The sequence below is a fragment of the Rhincodon typus genome, chromosome 9, assembly GCF_021869965.1.
Source record: "Rhincodon typus isolate 14 chromosome 9, sRhiTyp1.1, whole genome shotgun sequence".
Classification (NCBI taxonomy): Eukaryota; Metazoa; Chordata; class Chondrichthyes; order Orectolobiformes; family Rhincodontidae; genus Rhincodon; species Rhincodon typus.
In genome coordinates this window covers 7320084-7342623 of record NC_063340.1, presented here as the reverse complement: position 1 = coordinate 7342623, position 22540 = coordinate 7320084, and the positions used below count along the sequence as shown (strand labels likewise).

Genomic DNA, 22540 nt, shown 5'->3' with positions numbered 1-22540 from the left:
TCTGATGCTGCTTGGCCTGCTGTGTTCATCCAGCTCTACACCTTGTTACCTCAGATTCTCCAGCATCGGCACTTCCTACTATCTCTTACATTCCAAGAACTTAGTTTTTATGTCTCAATTGAAAGTCACCACCTCCATACAGCACTGGAATGTCAGCTGCGTTTATATGTTCAAGATTTCTGACTGAGAAATGAGAGCACTAGCAACTGAGCCAAGCTAATGTTTTGATACATGATAAAAATTAATGAAACCTATTTAATTTGGTATAACACTGTAAAATGAAGACTTGATGTAATGGGATTGGTCTGCTACAATTACAGACCATTTCTAATGTTTATTGGGATGGTAAATGTTTGAATGCTTTTGCGTTTGAGGCATAAGTTGGGTAAACATTTTCAAGAGCTTAAAATAAATAAAAAGCAACAACTTCACTTTCTATTATAAAATAACCTGCCAGAAAGAGCTGTCGTGGTTGACTCATTCAATATATTCATGAAGGCAACTGTCTGAGTTCCAATCAACAGTAGAGGTCTATGAGCACATTTAGGTAGCTAGATGATAAAATGATGCCTGTTAGTTCTATACATGGATTGAAAGAGAACAATGGAAATGTCAAATTAGCCGCTTATTTCAACAGTTTACAATTTTTTCACAAAGATTAACACATTTCATTGTTTGAAAATAAACTTGCCTCAAACATATATTAACAATTCTGTGCACTGATTTACAGAACACCTTGTAAATTCTCATCATCTGAAAACTGAACATTGCCAGTTCATTTCATATGGAATTGCCAGCTTAATATTTTTTAAATTAATTCAGATTTTTTTTTCTTATTCACTCATGGGATATGGGTGCTGCTGGCTGGCCTGCACTTATTACCCATCCCCAGTTGCCCTTGAGAATGTGGTGATGAGCTGCCTTTTTGAACCACAGCAGTTCATGTGCTGTAGGTTGACTCACAATGCCCTTACAGAGGAATTTCCAGGATTTTGACCCAATGACAGTGAAGGATCAGCTTCTGGATTATTAGGGCATTAAACATAACTCATATACCACCTTTCTTTCGACATTCTTCTTCTTAGGTTCTTGGCCTAAATGCAGGTCTGACTCACAGAGCCATGAGGTTGGGCAAGGAAGCAGGCCCCAAAATCAGCCCTTCAGGACCAGGGTGCAAACCCTAGACTGTTTGCATCAATCTGATCCACGTTAGCTGGAGTTATGAATAAAGATGATAGAGGCTCTAATTTACTTCCAACACTTGGCTGCCCAGGATTCTTTTCTGTTTTTTTATACCTGAAATTAGCACATGTTGGAAGGACTTACAAGTTGATGGATTGTTGGACAGGCTATCTGGAATTCAGAAGAGCAACAGGAAACGATTGAAAAATAAGATTGAGGGGTCTTGACAGGGTAGATGTGGAAAGATGTTTCCTCTTCTCGATCATAAAATATTTAAACAGAAGTTAGATAGATTTTTGAAATGTCAGGGAGTTAATGACTAAGCTGAGCTGCCATGGAGGGGGAACTAAGGTCTGGGACAGATTGGTCATGAAGCTACTGATTCGCGGGGAAGGTTCGAGGAGCTGAATGGTCTACTCCTGCATTTATTTCTTACGCTCTTGTGTGAGAATCTAAAATAGAGGTTGCTGTTTAAAAATAAGGGTCATTCATTTCATACAGAGCTAAATTTTTTTTCAGATGGTTCAGAGTCTTTGGGACTCTCTTCCTCAATAGGCAGTGGAAGCAGAGTCCTTGAATGCTTTGAAGGCAGTGGTAGCTAGATGGATTCTTGATAAAACAAGGGCGTGAAACATTATTGAGGGGAGGCAGAAACATGGAGTAATCAGATCAGTTATTCTGTTATTGAATGGCAGAGCAGGTTTGAGAGCACATTAGGCCTACTGTTCCTCTTAATTTGTATGTTTGTTCGTAACCTTTTTGGCTGCATTACGAACACACCTTCCTTGACCAAACTAACAGATTTCCATAGATAAACTTCCAATTTCATCAAAGGACATCAGGCATCAAGTGAAAGGATAAAAACAAAGGAGTGACTTCCACACCAAAGTGTCAACCAGGTGTTCAAGTCTATCTGCCTTTGAGTGCATTCTGGGTGTGTTTTCTTTTGCATATAGTGTAACTATATAAATTCCAACAAAGGTTTACTGTAAAACAATAGGAATTTGACCATAAATCAAAAGCAATTTGAAAAACTGTAAAATATGCCATTCAATAACATTTTAATCAACGTACACTGGTTGATATCCTTCCAACATATAAAAGCACAAATAGTAGGCAATCTCAATTTGTGAAATAGCACTGTGTACATTGACAACCTGTTTAATTGCTCATTGCAAGTTCTAAAATAGAATAATCCAGTTTATAAAAGATTGTTGTAAAGTTGCAAATACATTAGTGGTTTATACTCTTTGTAGCAACAATAATTTTCAAATTTACATGTAAATAAATCTGTGACTGAAGTCCAAGCCAGACTGCATTTAGTTCAAATGGTAATTGATACATGAAGCTTATTTCGATGTAAGTGCAGATTGTCATAATTGATTCCATACTCTAGGGAAATATTTAAAATGGGCAGAATTGTACAACATAAATGCAAAGACCATTGGGAGAAATCATTAATGCATAATTAAACAAACAGCAGTACAAAGAGAAAACAGCTGAATCTATCAGTTAAGACTTGTGTATTTTGGAGAATCATCAACAATATTTAACTGTATTATAGCTGAAGGTTTTTGTTATTGTGGATGGCTTTCATGGATCAAAGTAATCACCTAATCTTTAAAAATGTACTATTCCACAATACGTGATCCACTCAGCAATGGTATGCTCTGGTACATCAACACATTGCACCATCAGTATGACTTTTGAATTTAAGATGTAGGTTTACTAGTAAGTATACATTTGTTTATAAAAAGGAGACCTACTTAAAAATATGTGATGTTGCTGAGCGAGGTGGTGGCCAACATTGAAACAATGAAAGCAATGCCAACATAGATTCCTAAACTGCAGCTGTAGTTTGATGCAACTCTAGGCCTTGCTAAACTACTGTATAGAGCAGTAAAGAGTCAACTACATTGGTATGGGATCAATGAACCATTGTTGCATTTGTACAACAATCAGCTTCATGGTCACTTTTACCAATTCAAATCCTCAGTACTTCTGATACCACATTGATGCTAAAGGTGTTTGTGAGCATGTGTGTAAGTGTGTCTGTGTGCATGAAAATGAGCATGTTTGCGCAGGTCTCATGCTGTTTAAAGCTGTAGCGCTGTTACTATTGAAACTAAGAACAAATTATGAGCAAGTAAATAAAACAAGACCATGCAGTATAAATTGGTAGTCCACTCACCTCTGAATCACAAGGCTTTGGTCTCATATCAGCTTGAGTACAAATATCAAGGTTCACACCAAGTGCCATACTAAGGGACTGATTCATTGACAACCTTTTGAATTAGTTGTTAAATCAAGTGAAAAAAAGAGACCTGCTTTTTGAATGAGGTGCTAAAACAAGGCCCCACTGCATGTTTAGGTGAATGTAGAAGATTCCATGACACTATTTTGAAGAAGAGGGGACCTTTGTTTGATGTCCTGCTAATGTTTATCCCTCAATTATCATGACCAAAAAAACCCAGAATATTTGGCCATTATTACAATGTTGTTGTGATTGTTTGCTGAGAAATTAGCTGCCACGTTTCTTACAACACAACAGCGACTACACGTTTAAAAATTTTTTAATTGATTGTAAAGCACTTTGAAAACACAAATGTAACAAATATTACTTTCAGGACAAATTTGCAATTCTTCTCTCTGCAATCTTATAGGTTACTCATTCAGATAAAAGTCTGCATTTGTCCAGACAGTCTTATTTGCACGATATACCACAAACTGGTAGGGAATGAGTCTGAAGCATATTGGCTACCTCAGTCAGTGTTTAGTAGTACAAGTTGTAACTTCGCACCGTTTAGTGGGGATGGCCTACAAAGATAATCATTGACCACACTTGTTTTTGTCATCAAGTTTGAGCTCCAACCTGTTGCTAGTTAAAAGTGATTAGTGTACAATGAAGTTTTTTTTAAAATCAACTTGTTCAGACACATTATGACACAAATCTGGGGCAGGTATGACTTGAATCCAGGCCTTCTGGCTCATAAGTAGGGACACTACCACAGCACGACAAGAGCTCCTTGAAACATACAATGAATTGCACATTAACCAAGTGTGAGCATCTGCTTTAAATGCTCTAAATGGCAACTTTGTAATTGTCTATAATGACATATTTTTCTTATTCACAGGGTGACAGCAGCATCTGCAAGTATAGTGTTTGGTGCTCATTGCTAATTGTCCTTGGGAAGGCAGTCAACCACTCTGTTGTGTAGCTTGACTCAGAGGCCCAACCGGGTAAGGACAGCATTCATAGACAATAATCCTCTAGTTTCATGGTTACCATTACTGACACTTGCTTTTTTATTCTAGATTTATTTAACTTGATTTAAATTCTGCAGCTGATTATTAGGGAGCTTGAAAGGTAGATATGGAGAGGTCTTAAGGGGCAGACCTGGACAGGTGGGCATAATCTCAGAATAAGAGGTCACCCATTTCAGACAGTGATGAAGATTTTTTCTCTGAGGTTAGTCAATCTGTGGAATCCTTTACCACACAGAGGGCTGTCAAGGCTGGGCCACTGTGGAGATGGACAGATTTTTTTCTTAAATCAGGAAGGGAAATAAGGGTTATGGGAATGAGCAGGAAAGTGTACTTAGCACATCAGCTATGATCTTATTGCATGGCACATCAGACTCAATAGGTTGAATGGTCTCCTTCTGCTCCTACACCTTATGATCTGATCAAATCCCACCGACCATTTGTTTCTACTCTTTCTTAAATAAGGAGAGCAAAACTTTTACACAATACTCCAGATGTGGTCTCACCAACATGCTACAGAACTATAAAAAAAAGATTCCTACATTTATATTTCATTTTCCTTGCAATAAATCACAACACTCCATTTACCTTCCTAATCAATTACTGTACCTGTATACTCACTTATTGTGACTCATAACAGGACACCCTGATCGCTCTATACCCAAGTTCTGCAATCTCTATTTAAACAATCTGATTTTCTATTCTTCTTGCTGAAATAGATACATTCACTATTTTCTACATTATATTCTTTCTGCCAATTTTTTCCCCATTATGTCTATATTATTTTTCAGACTTCTTATATCCCCTTCACAACTTACCTTCCTACCTGTCTTTCTATCATCAGTAAATTTAGCAACCACACATAGTTTATGTTAACGACTTGGATGAAGAATGCTAGGAAAAACTGAGGTTCCAGCACTAATCTCTGTGATAGTCCATTCTTCATCTCTTGCAAATCCAAAAATTACCCATTTATGTTAACGGTATCCTGTTAGCTAGCCAATCCGCTACCCAAACTATTATGTAATCCCCTACATCGTTAGCCCTTAGTTTACATAGTAACCGTTAATATGGCATTTTGTCTAAATATCTTCTGAAAACTAAGCCTAATATATCCACAGGTTCCCCTTTATTCATATTGTTCATTACTTCCTCAAAAAAAAGCTAGCTGGACACAATTTCCCTTTCACAAAACCATGTTGACTCTGCCTGATTGCACTGAGATTTTCCATGTGCCCTGCTACATCCTCCTGAATAAAAGATTCTGGATTTTCCCCATTACTAATGTTAATCTAACTGGCCTCTAGTTTCCAACTTCCTGTCTCCCCTCCTTGAATAGAGGAGTCACACACATTGTTTTCCAATCTGATGAGATCTTTGCAGAATCTAGGGAATTTTGGCAAATTAAATGTAATGCATCTACTATTTCATCAGCCACTCCTGTTAAGATCCTCAAATGAAGTCCACTGAGACCTGGGAGCTTATCAGCTTTCAGTTCTCATAATTTTCTCAGTACCCTTTCCATAATGAACATAACTGCTTCAAGCCTACTTTTTGGACATGGGTCTGGAGGTCCCTGTGGATGGAAAGGCACAGAGGAAGGATGTCCATTCCCCGCAGGGCTGGCAGAGGAGGGAACATCACCAGCACTGCCTGCCTGGTCAGAGACTGCCATTTGGGTCAGTATGGTCTCAGCTATCTCTTCCAAGTGTTCAAGGATAATGGATATCCAAAGAACTGGGTCAGGAAATGCCTACAGGAACAGCATCAGAAAGATTCTACACTCCCCGACACTCTCATCACACTACCCTACATCAGGAACACGTCAGAACTCACCACAAGACTTCTACGACCACTGGGCATCAGAGTGGCTCACAAGCCCACATCAACCCTACGACAAGTGCTCACCCGAACTAAAGACCCACTCCCCGCCATGGACAGGACCAATGTCATCTACAAGATCCCCCGCAGAGACTGCGAGAAACACTACATCGGACAAACAGGAAGGAAACTAACAACAAGAGTAAACGAACACCAACTGGCTACAAAAAGACACGACCAATACTCACTCATCTCAATCCACATGGACAAGGAGACCCACGACTTCGACTGGGACAACACCAAGATCCTGGGACAAGCTAGGCAGAGACAAGCACGAGAATTCCTGGAAGCATGGCACTCCACGAAGCATGCTATTAATAAACACATTGAACTCGACCCCATATACGTTCCACTATGGAGGAAACCCGGAAGTGAGGCAATCCATCGCAACGGACCCCAGAGTTTAAAAACCAGGCGGGAAAACACACCGACGCTTCATCAGAGGCTGCACTGAGGATGTTATCAAGCACAGTAACGAAACGTCTGTGGAACAACAAACCAGCTCGGCGAGCCAACCAACCTCAACTAGTGGTATGTGTTGGTACCAACCACATGGGCAAAAAAAAAGAAATGAAGTCCTGAAACAGGAATTGAGAGAGTTTGGTAGTAGATTAAAGAAATTAGGAGGCAAAGAGGGGCCACTAAATATCTTCGGCAGATGTAATTAAGAAAAGCCCCATGGTATTTCATATGTAAACTCAGAACAGGATTACCACCAAAGAGTGGGGCCTCTAAGAGACCAAAAGGACAATCTATGCTTGGAACTAGAGGACATGGGTGAGGTCTTAAATGAATATTTTTTACCTGTATTCACAAAGGAAATTGTAGCTGGAGATTTCACTTGGGATGGTGAGGTTCTACAGCATGTTACGCTTAATAAGGAGGAGGTATTAGATGTTTCAGCAGGCGTAAAGGTGCATAAATACCCTGGGCCTGATGAGATGTATCCCAGGATGCTATGGGAGGCAAGAGAAGAGAATGCTGGGACCCTAGCAGAGATATGTACTATTTCATTGGCCACAAGTAAAGTGACAGATGACTGGAGAATAGCTCATGTGGTTCCTTCATGCAAGAAGGGCAGCAAGAAAAAGGCAGGTAATTACAGACCAGCTCCTCTGACCTCAGTGGTGTAGAAATTATTGGAAAAAATTCAGAGGGACAGCATTAACCAGCACTTGAAAGGGCACTGATTGATCAGGGATAGTCAGCAAGGATTTGCTGGAGGCAGATCCTGTCTAGCTAATTTAATAGAATTTTTTTGAAAAGTTGACAAAATATATTGATGAGACTAGTGTAGTTGATGTGGTTTACATGGACTTCAGTGAGGCCTTTGACAAGGTCCCACATAGAAGACTGGTCCAAAAGGTGAGAATCCATGAGATCCCAGGCAAGTTGGCAACTGGATCCAAAATTGAGATAACAAGGTGTAGAGCTGGATGAGCACAGCAGGCCAAGCAGCATTAGAGGAGCAGGGAAGCTGACATTTCCGGCCTAGACCCTTCTTCAAAAAAATTTTTTCTGATATTGATCAGCTGGCACATCAGGATTAGCAATGGCAGATAGAATCTAATCCCGATAAGGGTGAGGTGATGCATTTTGGGAGGTCGAAGAAGAGAAGGTCGTACATAGTGAATTGTAGGTCCATCAGGACCACTGAGAACAAAGAGACCTTGGTGTACATGTCCACAGGTCCTTGAAGGCATCAGAGCAGGTAGTCAGGGTGGTGAAGTAGGCATACAGAACACTTGCGTTCATTAGCCAGGGTGTAGAATATAGGAGCAAGGAAGTCTTGTTACAGCTTTGTAAAACATTGGTTAGGCCACTGATGGAGTACTGTGTGCTGTTCGAGTTGCCACACTATTGGAAGGATGTAATGGCACTGGAAAGAGTGCAGAGGAGATTCATTAGGATGTTGCCTGGGACGCAAAGTCTCAGTTATGAGACGAGACTGCATAGACTGGGTTGTTTTCCCCGGAGCAGAGCAGGCTGAGGGGAGGATCATGTTGAGGTATACAAAATTATGAGAGGCATAGACAGGGTAGATCATGAGAATCTTTTCCCCATGGCAGATGGGTCTAAGACCAAAGGGCATAAGTTGAAGGTGAGGAGTAAGCACTTTAAAGTGGATCTGAGGAAAGTTTTTGTTCACCCAGAGGGTGGTGGAAAACTGGAATTCACTGACAGAGTGGGTGGTGTGGGTAAGTATACTTGCAATATTTAAGAAGAATCTGGAGGAGCACTAAAATGGCAGGAGATTGTAGACTACAGAACAAATGCTGCTAGATGCTGCCAGACCTGCTAGCAACTTCTGTTTCTGTACCACTTCAGTGAACCTTTGTGGCACCATCTCCAAAGCAAACACGTCCTTTCTTAAATGCAGAGAGAAAAACTGCACACAGTATTCCAGGCGCAGTCTCACCGAAGCCTTGCAAGACCCTAGCAAGACTTCTGTATTTGTATACTCCCAATTCACGGTCTTCCTAATCACTTGATGTATCCACACGATAAGTTTGAACAGAATCTTATAGGAGTCGTGGGCTATGATGAGATGTGAGGCAGAATATAGTGACAAGGGTGGCAAGTCCCATCTCAGCATTGAGAATACTCACTCCATCTTTTATACTTTTGAAAAGGGGCATGGCGTGATTTTTACCAGGAAGTGGCAGGTTGCCAGTACTCATTATTGCTTGTTAAATGCCTTGTTAATACTGCAACTCACTTCATCAATATCCAAACTCCTAGCTAATCAAATTCACCAAACAAGCTGACATCAGCCAAACTTGATAAGGAGACTAGAACATGTACCTGGCAGATTCGGCTCACCACTTGTTCTGAATCACCTCAATGTTGCCTGGGTCTGGGTGGGAAGGGCAAGTAGTAATAGACACATGTAGAGGGGTTGGGTGGGGCATTGTGGAAGTGTGAATCCTACGGGGTTGATAGGATGGTCTACCAGGGAGGGAATATGGATATCTGGGGGCTCACCAGCATGGTCAATTTGAGGCTGGGGGCCCATGAGGGGCAGTGCTCACTGTTGCCTTTCATAATGCAGGAAACCCAAAGCATGCAATTGGAAGCAAGTGGCTATGACCACACTCCAAGTGGGCAGGGTAGATCATGAGAATCCACACATTGCTCCAATACCTTCTGAAGTGGTAGAACATGGGTCATGAGTCCTAAAAGGTCAAGTACAAAGTCTTGTAAGGTGCAATCTCACTGACCCCTTCTGAACATGGCACCTCCCTGGCACAGCCACAATTGGACAACTCTTTGGCAGAGAAGCCGTTGTGCACAGAAGAACTGAAGCATTAGAAATTGTTGTCCAGGACGGCTAAAGGTGCCAGCAGCACGAAAAGCCACCTGTACATACTGTTTTCTCTGATTTTAGCTGATGTCAGCAGTTCTGTGTGCAAAGCTCAAATCACGCAGCTTCCTATTTGGCCATGAACTGCTGCCCACTGGCATGACAATGCACTGTGCACTTACACAGAGAGACTCTGAAGCAGATGCATGGAAGTTACAGTTAACAGCATTTCCATACAAAACACAAGAAACATGATAGCCTTCTTCACCCATGCCACCAAAGTGCCCTCAATACATTTTCTTTATTATCTCCCTCCCATTACATCCAAATGCACTTCCTGACTCTACAGCTGAGGTGGAGCAAGTCTGTTCTGATGCAGAGGCCTCAAGCTTTGGCAAAGTGACACCAGGAGTGCTCATGTCTTGTGACTGTGATCAGTGTCTGTCAGAGTGAAATAAATGAAAAATATTTCATTTGGAAGGAAGGAAATAATTAGAAAGGAATGAGCCTAAAAAGAAGGACATAAACAGTTGAGTGGTTTAAGGCATTAAATAAAAAGAGAAGAGACAAGTTGCAAGGAAGCAAATAAATGAATAGTCACAGAGTGGCAGGTCAAAATAATGAGACAAATGAATGGAGTCAAGGCAGGAAAGAAAGAAATAAAATAATTACAGGGCAAAGGAAAGGGTTGGAAGCAAAAAGCACAGATGGGCAAAGATTGTATACCAATGAGACCATAAAAACTACATTAAGGGGCAATCAACTGTAAATAAATAAAAGTAACATGAATGGTGGAGTGTTACAGATTTTAAGTCCACCTTCAGTATTCATTCAGAGATATTGGTACAGGTCATTTCCATGAATGATTCCTCTGTCTTATCTGTAAGATTGTATCACAATTTAAGCGTTAATAGCATAACTTCATCCTCTTGTGAACTGAACTGTGTACCATATGTTTTACATATGTGCTCAGGTGCACTTCTTTCGTAGGTGGACTGACAGCAGCGATGTCCACTCCCCACAAAAGAATTAAAATATTGTCAATAGGTTGCACATGGCACCCATTTCTCAAATTAGTTATGATTAATTTCACATAATTTCAGGGTGGTTTTTAAAACAGATTTTTCACATTAATGTAGGTGATATTACCAAAATCCAAGGCCACGAAACTGCTTAAATGAGTGCCAAGGCAAAATCATCTATTCAATAATGTGGATGACAAACAGTGCATCATCCAGTGTTTTTGAGGATATTTGCATGACATATATTAAAAGTCTTAGGGATTATCTTCTTGGGTATAGGTTTTCATTGCTGCTGTGCTATCAGTACATGCCTGTTAGAAGGTCTAGTTTAAGCATGCAATTGTGGTTCTAAGTGTTAAGTACCTGAAAAATTTGAATTTGCCAGGATGTGCTAGAATAGAAACGGTAGGTTTAATTCTCAGGCACTGAATAGATGCGACTTTCATGGAACAGCAAATGTGGGCTTCACTTATTGTCTTTCCCTGAAGGTGTAGAGTGCGCTGGCTAATAAAGTGGCAGGTTTCCTCTCACTCTGGTACTACTCTGACTGGTTTTGGTTCCTTCTCCTACAGACCAAGAAGGATTCCTAAGCAAAATGTTGATGCACAAGCACTCCCATTCTGCTATAGCGTCTTGGTGTCATTGAGACTTGGAACTTCATCACTGCTTTTGCACTGTCGCTGAGTCAAAATCCTGAACTTCCTCCCTAACACCACTGTGTGCCCTACAACCTGAGGACTGCAATGATTCAAGAACACCACCTTCTCCACGGCAGTTAGGGAGGGGCAATAAAAATAAATACGGCTAGCCAGTGGGACCATATCTCATGGATTAATTTAAAAAAAAAGAGATTCAATCAGAGTGACCTCCTATAACTGACTGCATGTCCCAGCTTGTCTGCATCTGGGATGTGGTTTGTCCCATATCTGGATCATCGATCTCTGGACATGTACACTGCACATTACATTCTCTGCCCAGGTTGGCAGCAACCCTTTCCATCCTATTTTGTAGCTCTGGCAGCAGTCAGAAGAACAGTGTGAGCCTGTGAGCTAACTTGTAGCTGGAGAATTTAAATGGACAAATTCACAGGTGGACACATACAAGGAGGACAGGAATTTTGACATTCAGGTTCTAGGGAATGAGGAACCAAAATATCAACCATCAGATGAGAAAAGAGACACATTGATAAGATCGTCAGTGACTGAACAGAGAGAGAGGATTAAACATGTATATTCTAATTTACTAGGCTGAATTAAATAATGGTGACCTCTAGAGGGCAGCCTTACTTCATTTTCCTCCAAGAAAGGTTTCAAGAATTATATTCTTATTAAACAAGCAATTTTGACACGAGAGACAATTACCCTAACCTATGTCCAAATAACACTAGGAAATTATCAAATGACTATGAAATACACAGTTTAATACATCCAAGTGGGTTTTGTTTAAACTAATATTATTTTGGAATTGCAGAGACTGAACATGCTATTGGGATGGATGTCTCAAAATATGCTGTAAAAGAAAACAACATTGTAACAGGTGTGTTTTAATGTAGGGAAAAGTTTTCATGCATAAAGACACAATTCATACTATTGGAGGGCAAGCTTCAAAGATTTCCCCAGGATTGCAAAACTTTCTAAAATACAAAGGGTTCCTATCAAATGCGTCCCTAACAATATCTCTTAATATTTTCCACTATACCCATATGAATGTTATTTCACTAGTACCTTCCTCCATTCACTATACTACAGAAGTAGCTAGATTCTTAACTAACAATTAAGGTCAAAGGTTATTGGGTATAGGTGGGAATGTGGGAGTTGAGGCCATAGTCAGATCAGCTATCACCTTATTGAATGGCTAGGGGACTGGAAGGCCTACTTTTGGTTCAAATTTCCATGCTGATATAAAATCACTAGCTGCAACATACCCATTGAAAACCTGCTATATTATCTGTCCAAATAACAATATGCAACGCGTTTTTAAAAATCAAGATGAGAAATAAACGATCAAAAAGCACATCAAAACATAACAAAAGCATTTGGTCGACAAACAGCAAACACACTTTTGTCTCCGGTTGTAATATTTTCACTTATAAAACATAACCATCAAATATTGAAAAGTGAAAATTACAGTAGCTTGCACCAACTGAAATCGTGCAGGGATTTTGAAAGTTCCTGAAAGCGTGCGTTTTCTACTTGTGCAAAACAAAGCCAAAAATTCCAGCAAAGGGTTTTAAGTTACCAGTTCAGATCAGGTCTACAATGCCACATATTCATTATCAACTCAAACATTAATTCATGAATTCTACCTTAAACTGCAGGTTCTCTTTTTAGGTAAAGGTAAAGTCCCCATAGTCCTTTTGGCCTGTAGGGCTGCTCTCTCATTACAGAGAGACAACTGGTAGTGGTTTAACCTAAGAGTCACCACACCTCAGGCAAGGGAAAAAATTGAGGAGGTGAGTCCTTCATGGTAACTTCAGCCAGCACAGGAATTGAACACATACTGTTGCCATCACTCTGCATCACAAACCAGCCATCTAGCCAACTGAGCTAACCAAACATTCCCTGAGTTCTGAGGAAGGGTTATCGGACCTGAAACGCTAACTCTGGTTTTTTTTCTTCACAGATGCTGCCAGACCTGCTGAGCTTTTCCTGCAACTCCTGTTTTTATTCCCTGCAGTTTACACATTTGCAGAACACATTCAGTGTGCTAACCTCCCACTTCAAATGCCTAGTGAAGATCAGCCCGGTTCTCTTGTTGGAACTGAAATTAATTAGCAGCCATATTAATTTATTTCGCACTTGTCAACTACTGGAACTCCAAGCCTCCCTGCACAGTGTACTGGGTTGCATGGACCATAAAAATATTGAAATAGCATAAATAGTATTATGTTTAATACATAAAACACTAAAGATCATACTTCTTTCTGGACTTGAATACTATAATGTATCAATATATTTTACAATCAAGCATAAAGAATCAGTCATCTTACTTGGAACCACGTAGAAAAGGGATTAAAAGAATAAAGGGATTTGCAAGTGATAATGTAAGATATGTCCACACCCTTGTACCTTCATTAGTAAATGCAGAATATGCACTTGTTGAAAAGATTCTACATTGGTGCCTTTGTCAGCTGCTTAACAAATATTGGAATGCTATCCTATCTGTTTAGCGATGCAAACTTGGGTCAATGTTGAAGTCTTCCTGAGCATTTTTCATTTTCACTCAATTGACAAATTAATCTGAAGATTTATTAATCTTACTCCTCCACTAAACCTGAAACAAATTCTAATTGGGAAAACTCTCACGATAGATTTCAAACATCCTCAATCATTTGTGTGCCTTGCTACACACAAAATGTAGTGTTTTCGACCTACGATCTGTTGGGATTGTAAACTCCCAGAAATTATGCAGTATTTGATAGGCTCTGTACCAATATTACTAATTTCCCACTGTCCTGTTACCACCAAAAAACTTTTTTGGAATTATCAGTTAGGTTAATTTCCATCTCATTTGAGACAGATTATTCAATGAAGAATTACCCACATAATAGAATAGGCCAATCTAATTAGAACTCATTGGTCATGTCCAGAAACAAAAATGGTGCTAATATGGTTATCTGTCATCAACAAAGTATGGTTTTCTCTTTGAGACCTGGTAAAGAAACCATCAATGTAATGTGTACACTGTATTGCTCATTTATTCACCGTTCACTGGTGATAGATTGAAATTGGGTAGCTTTTTTTTAATTCACCCAGTATACTAATGCTATTGTGAGTTGTAGCATAACACTAGGACAGATATGATTAAAGATACTTGTAAGCCATCCTGATCGTTACCTTGACGCGGTGAAGGCTTGTGTGCTCAAAGATCCCTTAAGCTGTGCCTTTGGGAGCTCCTTATTCCTGAAGGGGGCAGCTATGGGACAATGGGAGATGCCGGAAAAAGCAAAGTCCAAAAACTTTGGCAGGGGCAAAACAGGCAAGGGGAGGCTGCATGCCTCACCAGCTGTGAAGATGGAACGCAACTGCACTGGTAAGGTGGTCTCGGTCTTTGTGGCTTGATATGGTAATGAAATTGGATCACCAAACCATCGTGATCATGTGGATGATGATGATACTGAATGATCTCACATTAAATAAAGTTAAGTGCAGGCTTCTGCTAGAGACCAGGTGTCGAGTCTTGTGGTGATGGAGAATTGATGACAGGAAGATGCTAGGAACCTGGGAGACCTTGGTCAACAACAGGGTCAAAATAATTCCCTCTTCACTAGTTGATGCAGTGACTTAGTAACAATACATTCTGTATTTATATTGATATATGGAGTCTTCTGTCGTAATCTAACAGGATCTGAAGGAAGAGAGATAACAAGGTGTAGAGCTGGATGAACACAGCAGGCCAAGCAGCATCAGAGGAGCCAGGAAGGCTGACGTTTCGGGCCTAGACCCTTCTTCAGAAATGGCCTGCTGTGTTCATCCAGCTCTACACCTTGTTACGTCAGATTCTCCAGCATCTGCAGTTCCTACTATCTCTAGGATCTGAAGGGATGTCTGAGACCTAGTGGAACAAAGAAACAGTTGCCACCATCCAAGGCAATCACGGAAGATATAACACTTGCCCGTTTATTTCCTCCTTCCTAACTATCCAAGGCCCCAGACAGACCTTCCAGGTGAAGCAGCAAATTACCTGCACTTCACTCAATCTAGTTTTCTGTATTCAAAGCTCACAATGTGGTCTCTTCAACATTGGGGAGATGAAGCACAGAATGGGCGACCACTTTGCAGAACACCTACATTCTATCCACAGAAATGACCAAGCTTCCGGTTGCCTGTCACTTTAACACACCATTGTGTTCCCTGGCCAACATCTCTGTCTCGGGCTTGCTGCAATGTTCCAGTGACTTCTGGACTCAATGTTGAGTTAAACAATTTTAGGGCTTGAGCACTTTCTCTTTGCCTCAACCCAAACGCACTTGTCATTACATGTGCTGCTTACCACAAACAACCTATTGCTAGCCACTAATGGGTCCCATTAGCAGCTAATTCATTCTCCCAGGCTGACCTTTACCAATTCCTTTTGGTGACCATCTGTTTTCTCTTTCTAAATAAAAACAGGAAGAACTGCGGATGCTGCAAATCAGGAACAAAAACAAAGCTTTTTCCTCAGAACTGAGGAAGGGTCACCGGACCCAAAATGTTAACTCTTTTTTTCCTTCACAAATGCTGCCAGACCCGCTGGGCTTTTCCAACAACTTTGTTTTTGTTTTCTCTTTCTCCGAGCTCCATCTCCACCTACCATTTACTCCTCCCCCCTACCCTCACCCCATCTTCACCATATATTCCAATCTTTTCCTAGCTACAATCAATTCTGAAAAAGAGTCACTGGACACAGAAGGTTAACTGTATTTCTCTCTTCACAGATGCTGTCAGACCTGCAATTTCTGATTTTCTAACAGTTAATCAATACTTTATCAAGGGTTAATTAGGTGAGAAGTGGTTGTATAAATATGGGGAGCTAATAATTAGTGGAGGAAGTGTTTTATGCAGTATAGCTAACTGAAATAATGCTCTCATGAAAAGTGTGTGGACTTGGACTTTATCCAAAGCTACTAGGTTTAGTTATAAACCAAACAAATGGATAACATCATCTTCATTTTATTAGAACGATGTCTCTCTCCTTAAGGATGACAATGCCATTTGTCAAATGAAGTAAAGAACATTCTGAACAACTCAAACATGAATCCACAGTGGCAGCCAATAGTGTCCAGACAATACCCCACTACCCTGGTTTAGAATCCATGGGCCTATCAGCATCAATGGAAAAGCTGCACATGCCATCAAACTGTGCTAGTGAGCATGTGAACAGAGGATTCAGCGAATGAACATGTTGCTGGAAAATACATGTAGGAAGGACAGCCAATTTCTGAGATATTGGCACTGTTTTTTGAGACAGATGGCACCTGTATATGATGGTCAAGTTGCATCTTGGGAGGACTACGGCTAACATCCTCACAGTGAGATTTGCTAGTACTACTGGGCAAGGTTTAACTCAATTAGCAGGTGAATGGGAATCTGAACAGGGGCTTAGATTGAAGGGAAGAAAAACTGGTTGCAGGAAGTAGAAATGTAGCAAGCAACGTTCAAAGGTAGACAAAAAGGAGGCAAGCATCGAATAAGACCAGAATGTCGAATAATGCTAAAAAAGACAAAGTTAAACACAATCTAGATGAAGGCAGTATTCATTACAAGATTGATGATTTGAAAGCACAAATAGAGGCAAATGGGTATGACTTTAATTATCACTATGGAGAACTAGCAGAGTTGGTAACAGGGAGCCAGTGGATGTGGTTTAATTTGAGAAGCCTTTTGATAAAGGCCCTACATGAAAAATTAACCTATAAAGTAACGTTCATGGGATTAGGGGCAGTGTAGTGACATGGGCAGGGAATTGGTTGGCAGACAAAAAGCAGAGTTGGATTAAATGGGTCTTTTTCTGAATGGTGTGTCGTGACTAGAGCTTGGACTTCAGCTATTCACATTATGTCTTAATGATTTAGATGATAGAATTAAGTTTGATCTATTCAAGTTTGCTAACATCACAAAGCTAGGTGGGAGGGTGAACTATAAGGAGGATGCATAGATGTTTCAGTGTGATTTGGACAAGTTGAGTCGGCAAACGCACGACAATGCAACATAATGTGGATAAATATGAGGTTCTCTCACTTTGGTAGCAAAAGCAGGAAGACAGATTATTATCTGAATGGTGACAGATTGGGAAAAGGGGAGATGCAATAAGACCTGAACGTCCTTGCACAGCAGGTGGTGAAGAAGGCAAATGTTATGTTGGCCTGTCACAGTGACAGGATTCGAGTACAGGATCAGGGATATCTTTGTGCAATTGTACAGGGCCTCGGTGAGAACACATTCAGGAGTACTGTGTGCAGTTTTAGTGTCTCTACCCGAGGAAGGATGTTCTGGCAATGAAGAGAGACCTGGATCAGTTAGGAGCACCTGGAGTTTAAAAGTTTGGGGGGTGGATGCGGTTGGCGGAGGAGGTTCTCATAGAAACCATTAAAATTATAAAGGAATTGACAGGATAAATGCAGATGTTCCCAAAGTCTGGGGAGTCCAGAACGAGGGCTCTCAATTTAAGGACACAGGGTAGGCCATTTAGGACTGAAATGAGGAGAAATTTCTTCACTCAGAGAATGGTGAGCCTGTGGAATTCTCTGTGGAAGAGTGCAAGGCAAAATAGTGAAAGTTTTTAAGAAAGAGTTGGATATAGTTCTTAGGGCTAAAAAGGGTTTGAACAGTATGGGGAGAAAGTGGAAACAGTGTACTGAGTTGGATGACCAGCCATGATCATACTGAATGGCTCAAAGGGCCAAATGGTCTACTCCAGTTCCTATTTTCTGTGTTTCGAAATACTGAATGCCACTCCTCCCATCAAAATGGCTCTGTTCTGTGACTACAGATATTGAAACACATCTATTACAGGGAGTTATTATAATCATTTTACAGCAACTCACAGTTCTGATTACAATTTACATAGATGATTTAGATTTGGGACCAAGTGTAGTGTGTCAAAGTTCGCAGATGATGTTAAAATGAGTGGTACAGCGAAGTTTGCAGAGGACACAAAGTCTACAGAGGGCTATCGATAGGTTAAGTGAGTGGGCAAGGGTCTGGCAATGGAGTACAATGTTGGTAAATGTGAAGTCATCCATTTTGGTAGGAATAACAGCAAAATGAACTATTATTTAAATGGTGAAAAATTACAGCATGCTGTGCAGAGTGCAGAGTGACCTGGATGTCCTTGTGCATGAAACACAAAAAGTTGGTTTGCAGGTGCAGCAGGCAATTAAAAAGGCAAATGGAATATTGTCCTTCATTGTTAGAGGGATGGAGTTTAAAAATAGGGAGGTTATGCTGCAGGTGTATAGGGTGCTGGTGAGCCACACCTACAGAACTGCGTCCAGTTTTGGTCTCCTTACCTGAGAAAGGATGTACAGGCACTGGAACGGGTACAGAGGAGATTCACTAGATTGATTCCAGAATTCAGAGGGTTGGTTTATGAGGAGAGATTGAGTAGACTGGGACTATACTCACTGGAATTCAGAAGAATGGAGGGGTGTTGTCTTATAGAAAAATATAAAATTAAATAGGGAATAGATAAGATAGAAGCAGGGAGGTTGTTTTCACTGGCAGGTGAAACTAGAACTAGGGAGCACAGCCTCAAAATAAGGGGGAACAGATTTAGGACTGAGTTGAGGAGGAACTTCTTCACCCAAAAAGTTGTGAATCTATGGAATTCCCTGCCCAGAGAAGAAGTTCAGGCTACCTTGTTGAATGTTTTTAAGGCAAAGGTAGATGGAATTTTGAACAGTAAAGGAATTAAGGGTTATGATGAGCGGGCGGGTAAGTGGAGCTGAGTCCACGAAAAGATCAGCCATGATCTTACTGAATGATGGAGCAGGCTTGATGGACCAGATGGCTTAATCCTGCTTCTATTTCTTATGTTCTTATGATATTAGTTGGAAGGTCAGAGAATCTCAAGGAAGACTGCTAGCCATCAATAAGAACCAAGCCTATTCACTGTAGATGTTGAACCTACATACAAGTATTAAAAACCAACATCAGTAATATGATGTCACTATTCTTCCACAAAAATTCTGATGCCTAGTCACAAGGGGTATAGCCTTTAGCTAGAATAGGCTTTCAAATCATTGCTGCCTGCTGTTTTTCTACATACCTCAGTTTGCAAAGAAACTGCACCATAAGGCAGACTGTAGACAGCAACAATATTTACTGACTCAGAAGGAAACACCGAGAATTAAAAATATTTTCAGTTAAGTGGCAGAACACAGCTAAAGCAGATGGACTTGTTCTCATGTCAATAAACCACCAATCTCTTTGCTTGCGGCCTTGGAAAAGGAACTCTGGAACGATCAGCATTTCTCACCTTCATGTACCTTGCAGCAAAAGAACTGTCAACATATTGCACAGTATCAGAGATCCCACATTTTCAGAATTGTGTCCCTCATTCCTTCTGCTTTGACAAAAAAAAACTGATAGAGCTACTTTTATAATCATATATAAAACTCCTAGATTATTAACTGAGTAATTGTAACATTTGAATGTATTATTTACAGATTTCTTGTTACAAACCCTATTGCCAAGTTGTAACTGCCTGTAGGTTGCATTATAGATAATAGCACCTAATCTTTCAATATAATAATGTTAAATGCAAAAGGCAATGCAGGTCATAAACTGCAGCATGAAAAGCAATGAATTCATACCTTCATAGGAGCTAACTGTATAGGAGTTATACAGGATGGGTCAACCACAGGTTTTGGTCTATTTGCTGTATCTGCAAGCAAACTCTGCCATTGCTGAGGAAGTCCTGTAAACTTCTGCTCATGATGGTCAAATCCAGTATGAACCCGATGTTCAAAGTTAGAAGGTGCAGAGATTTCAAGACGTTTCTTCTTCTTTCCAAACATACTGGAAAATTCTAACAGACCTGCAACAATGAGAGAACAAGACACACTGAAGAGTTTGCCAATCTTAACAACATGATAAAAAGGGGAAAACAAAAGTCACCTGTATCACTGCAAGTGCAACACAAGAGAATCGTTGGTGGGGGGATTTTTTTAATACACTAAATTCTATAATGGTACTATCCAAACTTACACAATTCTCCAGCCTCATTTTCAAGCCCTGCATCCAAACTTACAAAATGTATAAATTACGAATACACAGATAAAATGTCCATTATGATATTAAAGCACACCCTGTTTAGCAGGTTGATGGAGAAGAAATATTAACTGAGGCAACTTTAAAATAAATTATTTTAAGAAATGAATGCTACTTTGATAAGCTTCATGCTATTTTTTTTCTCTGTGGAAGACTGCAAGGTCAAAATAGTGAAAGTTTTCAATTTCTATGCACCAATTATGTTACTTGCTTGAGAACTGTTAAGAATTTGGGTGCAGAAGGTGAGTCACATCTAAAGTGTCCTTGAAATTGTATTGATTAAATTCCAATTCAAATTAGCACCAAAACAGATCACATGAAATTTTGCATGAACCAGTACAATACAACAATGAAATAGAGCATAATGCTATATAATTTTGCTTTCTATTAAGACATATTCTTTTAAGATTTTGAGAGCAGTAATCTGGTAGAGTTTTATTACTATAACTGGGACCTGAGTTAATCAAAGAAAAGCATTTTTACTAAGTGTGCCTGGGAGCAACCCAATTTGAAACTACTGAAAATGTCCTAGTGTTAACTACTCTGAACCATTCAATTGTTTAATGAGTATACAATGGTCAGGTTTAGTAAATACTTTTGTGTTGAAAATTATTTCTTAAAAAAATCTTTATTTGGATCTATGCACCTAAGAAAATCATGCCAATTTGAGGAACCTTCCCAAATTCATTTCATGCTGATTTTTTTTTAAATCCTCTACAGTGGGAGGAGGAAAGATAACAGAGGGATTAATAATGAGATAAGCAAGTCTCAACAACTTGAAAGTCTAGCTGAAAAGTTATGTTTTAAGTTTTTTTATTCAAAGGGTGGCAAGCGAAGTACAGGAGTATAGCAGGAGGTTTCTAAAGAGTGTGGTCAATAAAAATTTTGTTAGGCATACTGGGACGACTGAAATATGCAGTGAGGTTTGTCAGGAGGTGGACTCAAGGGTGCAAGAGCAAGTGAGAGCTATGGAGTTTGCAGAAACAAGGTGTGACAACAATTTAAAAGTTTATTGCAAGAATGTTCAACTCAAAGCATTGAAGCTAACATAGGGCAGAGAAGAAAGGAATTATTTGAATTAGTTGGGAGATCATGGAAGACTGAGCACAAGACTCCTGAGTTGGGGCAAATAGTGCCCCAGGGGATTTAAAACACAACATTAATTAGAGTTTTAACAGCAGTTGGAGAGAGATTTGGGTGAGGGTGTTCATTAAGGAGGTAAACTTAGAGGTGGGCAATGTTTTTACAGGTGGATGTAATCAGCCTTGGATAAAATGAATGCTAAATCATGGCTTGGGTCAAACAGAACACCGAAGTGTCACTCTATATGATTCAAATCCAGCAAATGGGCAGACAAGGGTTGGGATAAATGTTAAAAGTGCACTGTTTATGTTGATGGCTGAAAACAATGCAGTCAGTTTTCCTAATGTCTAATTGATGAATATTTTTGACTCATCCATATCTTAATGCCAGACAGATATGTAGAGTTGTGAAAAGTGAAAATAGAAGAGTGTGCCATCAACATAACATATGGAACCTGACCCCATAAAACAGAAGCATAGAAACATCAAAACAGTAGCCAAATAGAATTATACATCATCTATAAATTATAAACATACTTAATTCACCAATGATGATTCATTGGTATCTTGCACATACAGTTCCTGAAAAGTCAAGACTTGTGATATTTTGCAGAACTTCTTTATATAAAATAAATTGCCATTTTCAAAGGAAAAGAAGGGCTTGCACTTACATATTTTTTATGTCTCAAAGGGCTTTAAAACCAATAAAGTACATTGAAATGTAGTCACTCCTGCAATTTAGGAATATAATTACAATGGAATACCTTTCTCACATAAACTGAAGGGTAAGATTAGCAAACAATGCAGCATGAGTATATGGTGCAGACAGATGATTTGCAGTTAGTAATTCCATCACAGCTTATCAATTTCTATTTATCCACAGTAAAAATAAATCTGAAGAATTTATGAAGGAAAAATAATGTTCCAGTCAGTCAGTCCTTCCTGTCATAATAATCAATTAATCATTAGCAGTAAATAAAGCGTATTTTCCATGCTCAAATTTTATATCCGCTGTACCCGGTGTGGCTTCCTCTACATCGGGGAAACCAAGCG

General features: G+C 39.8%; 1 protein-coding gene across 4 annotated transcripts in view; it reads right to left on the bottom strand.

The window, feature by feature from the left end:
• Window positions 1-22540, bottom strand: part of pak5 (p21 protein (Cdc42/Rac)-activated kinase 5) — a 184958-nt gene that overhangs the window by 56088 nt on the left and 106330 nt on the right. For all 4 annotated transcript variants that reach the window (XM_048601449.1, XM_048601450.1, XM_048601452.1 and 1 more), the window contains exon 2: window positions 19949-20172. In XM_048601449.1, the coding sequence (XP_048457406.1) occupies window positions 19949-20152 (204 nt within the window). In that variant the 5' untranslated portion in view covers window positions 20153-20172. The remainder of the gene's footprint in view (window positions 1-19948; window positions 20173-22540) is intronic.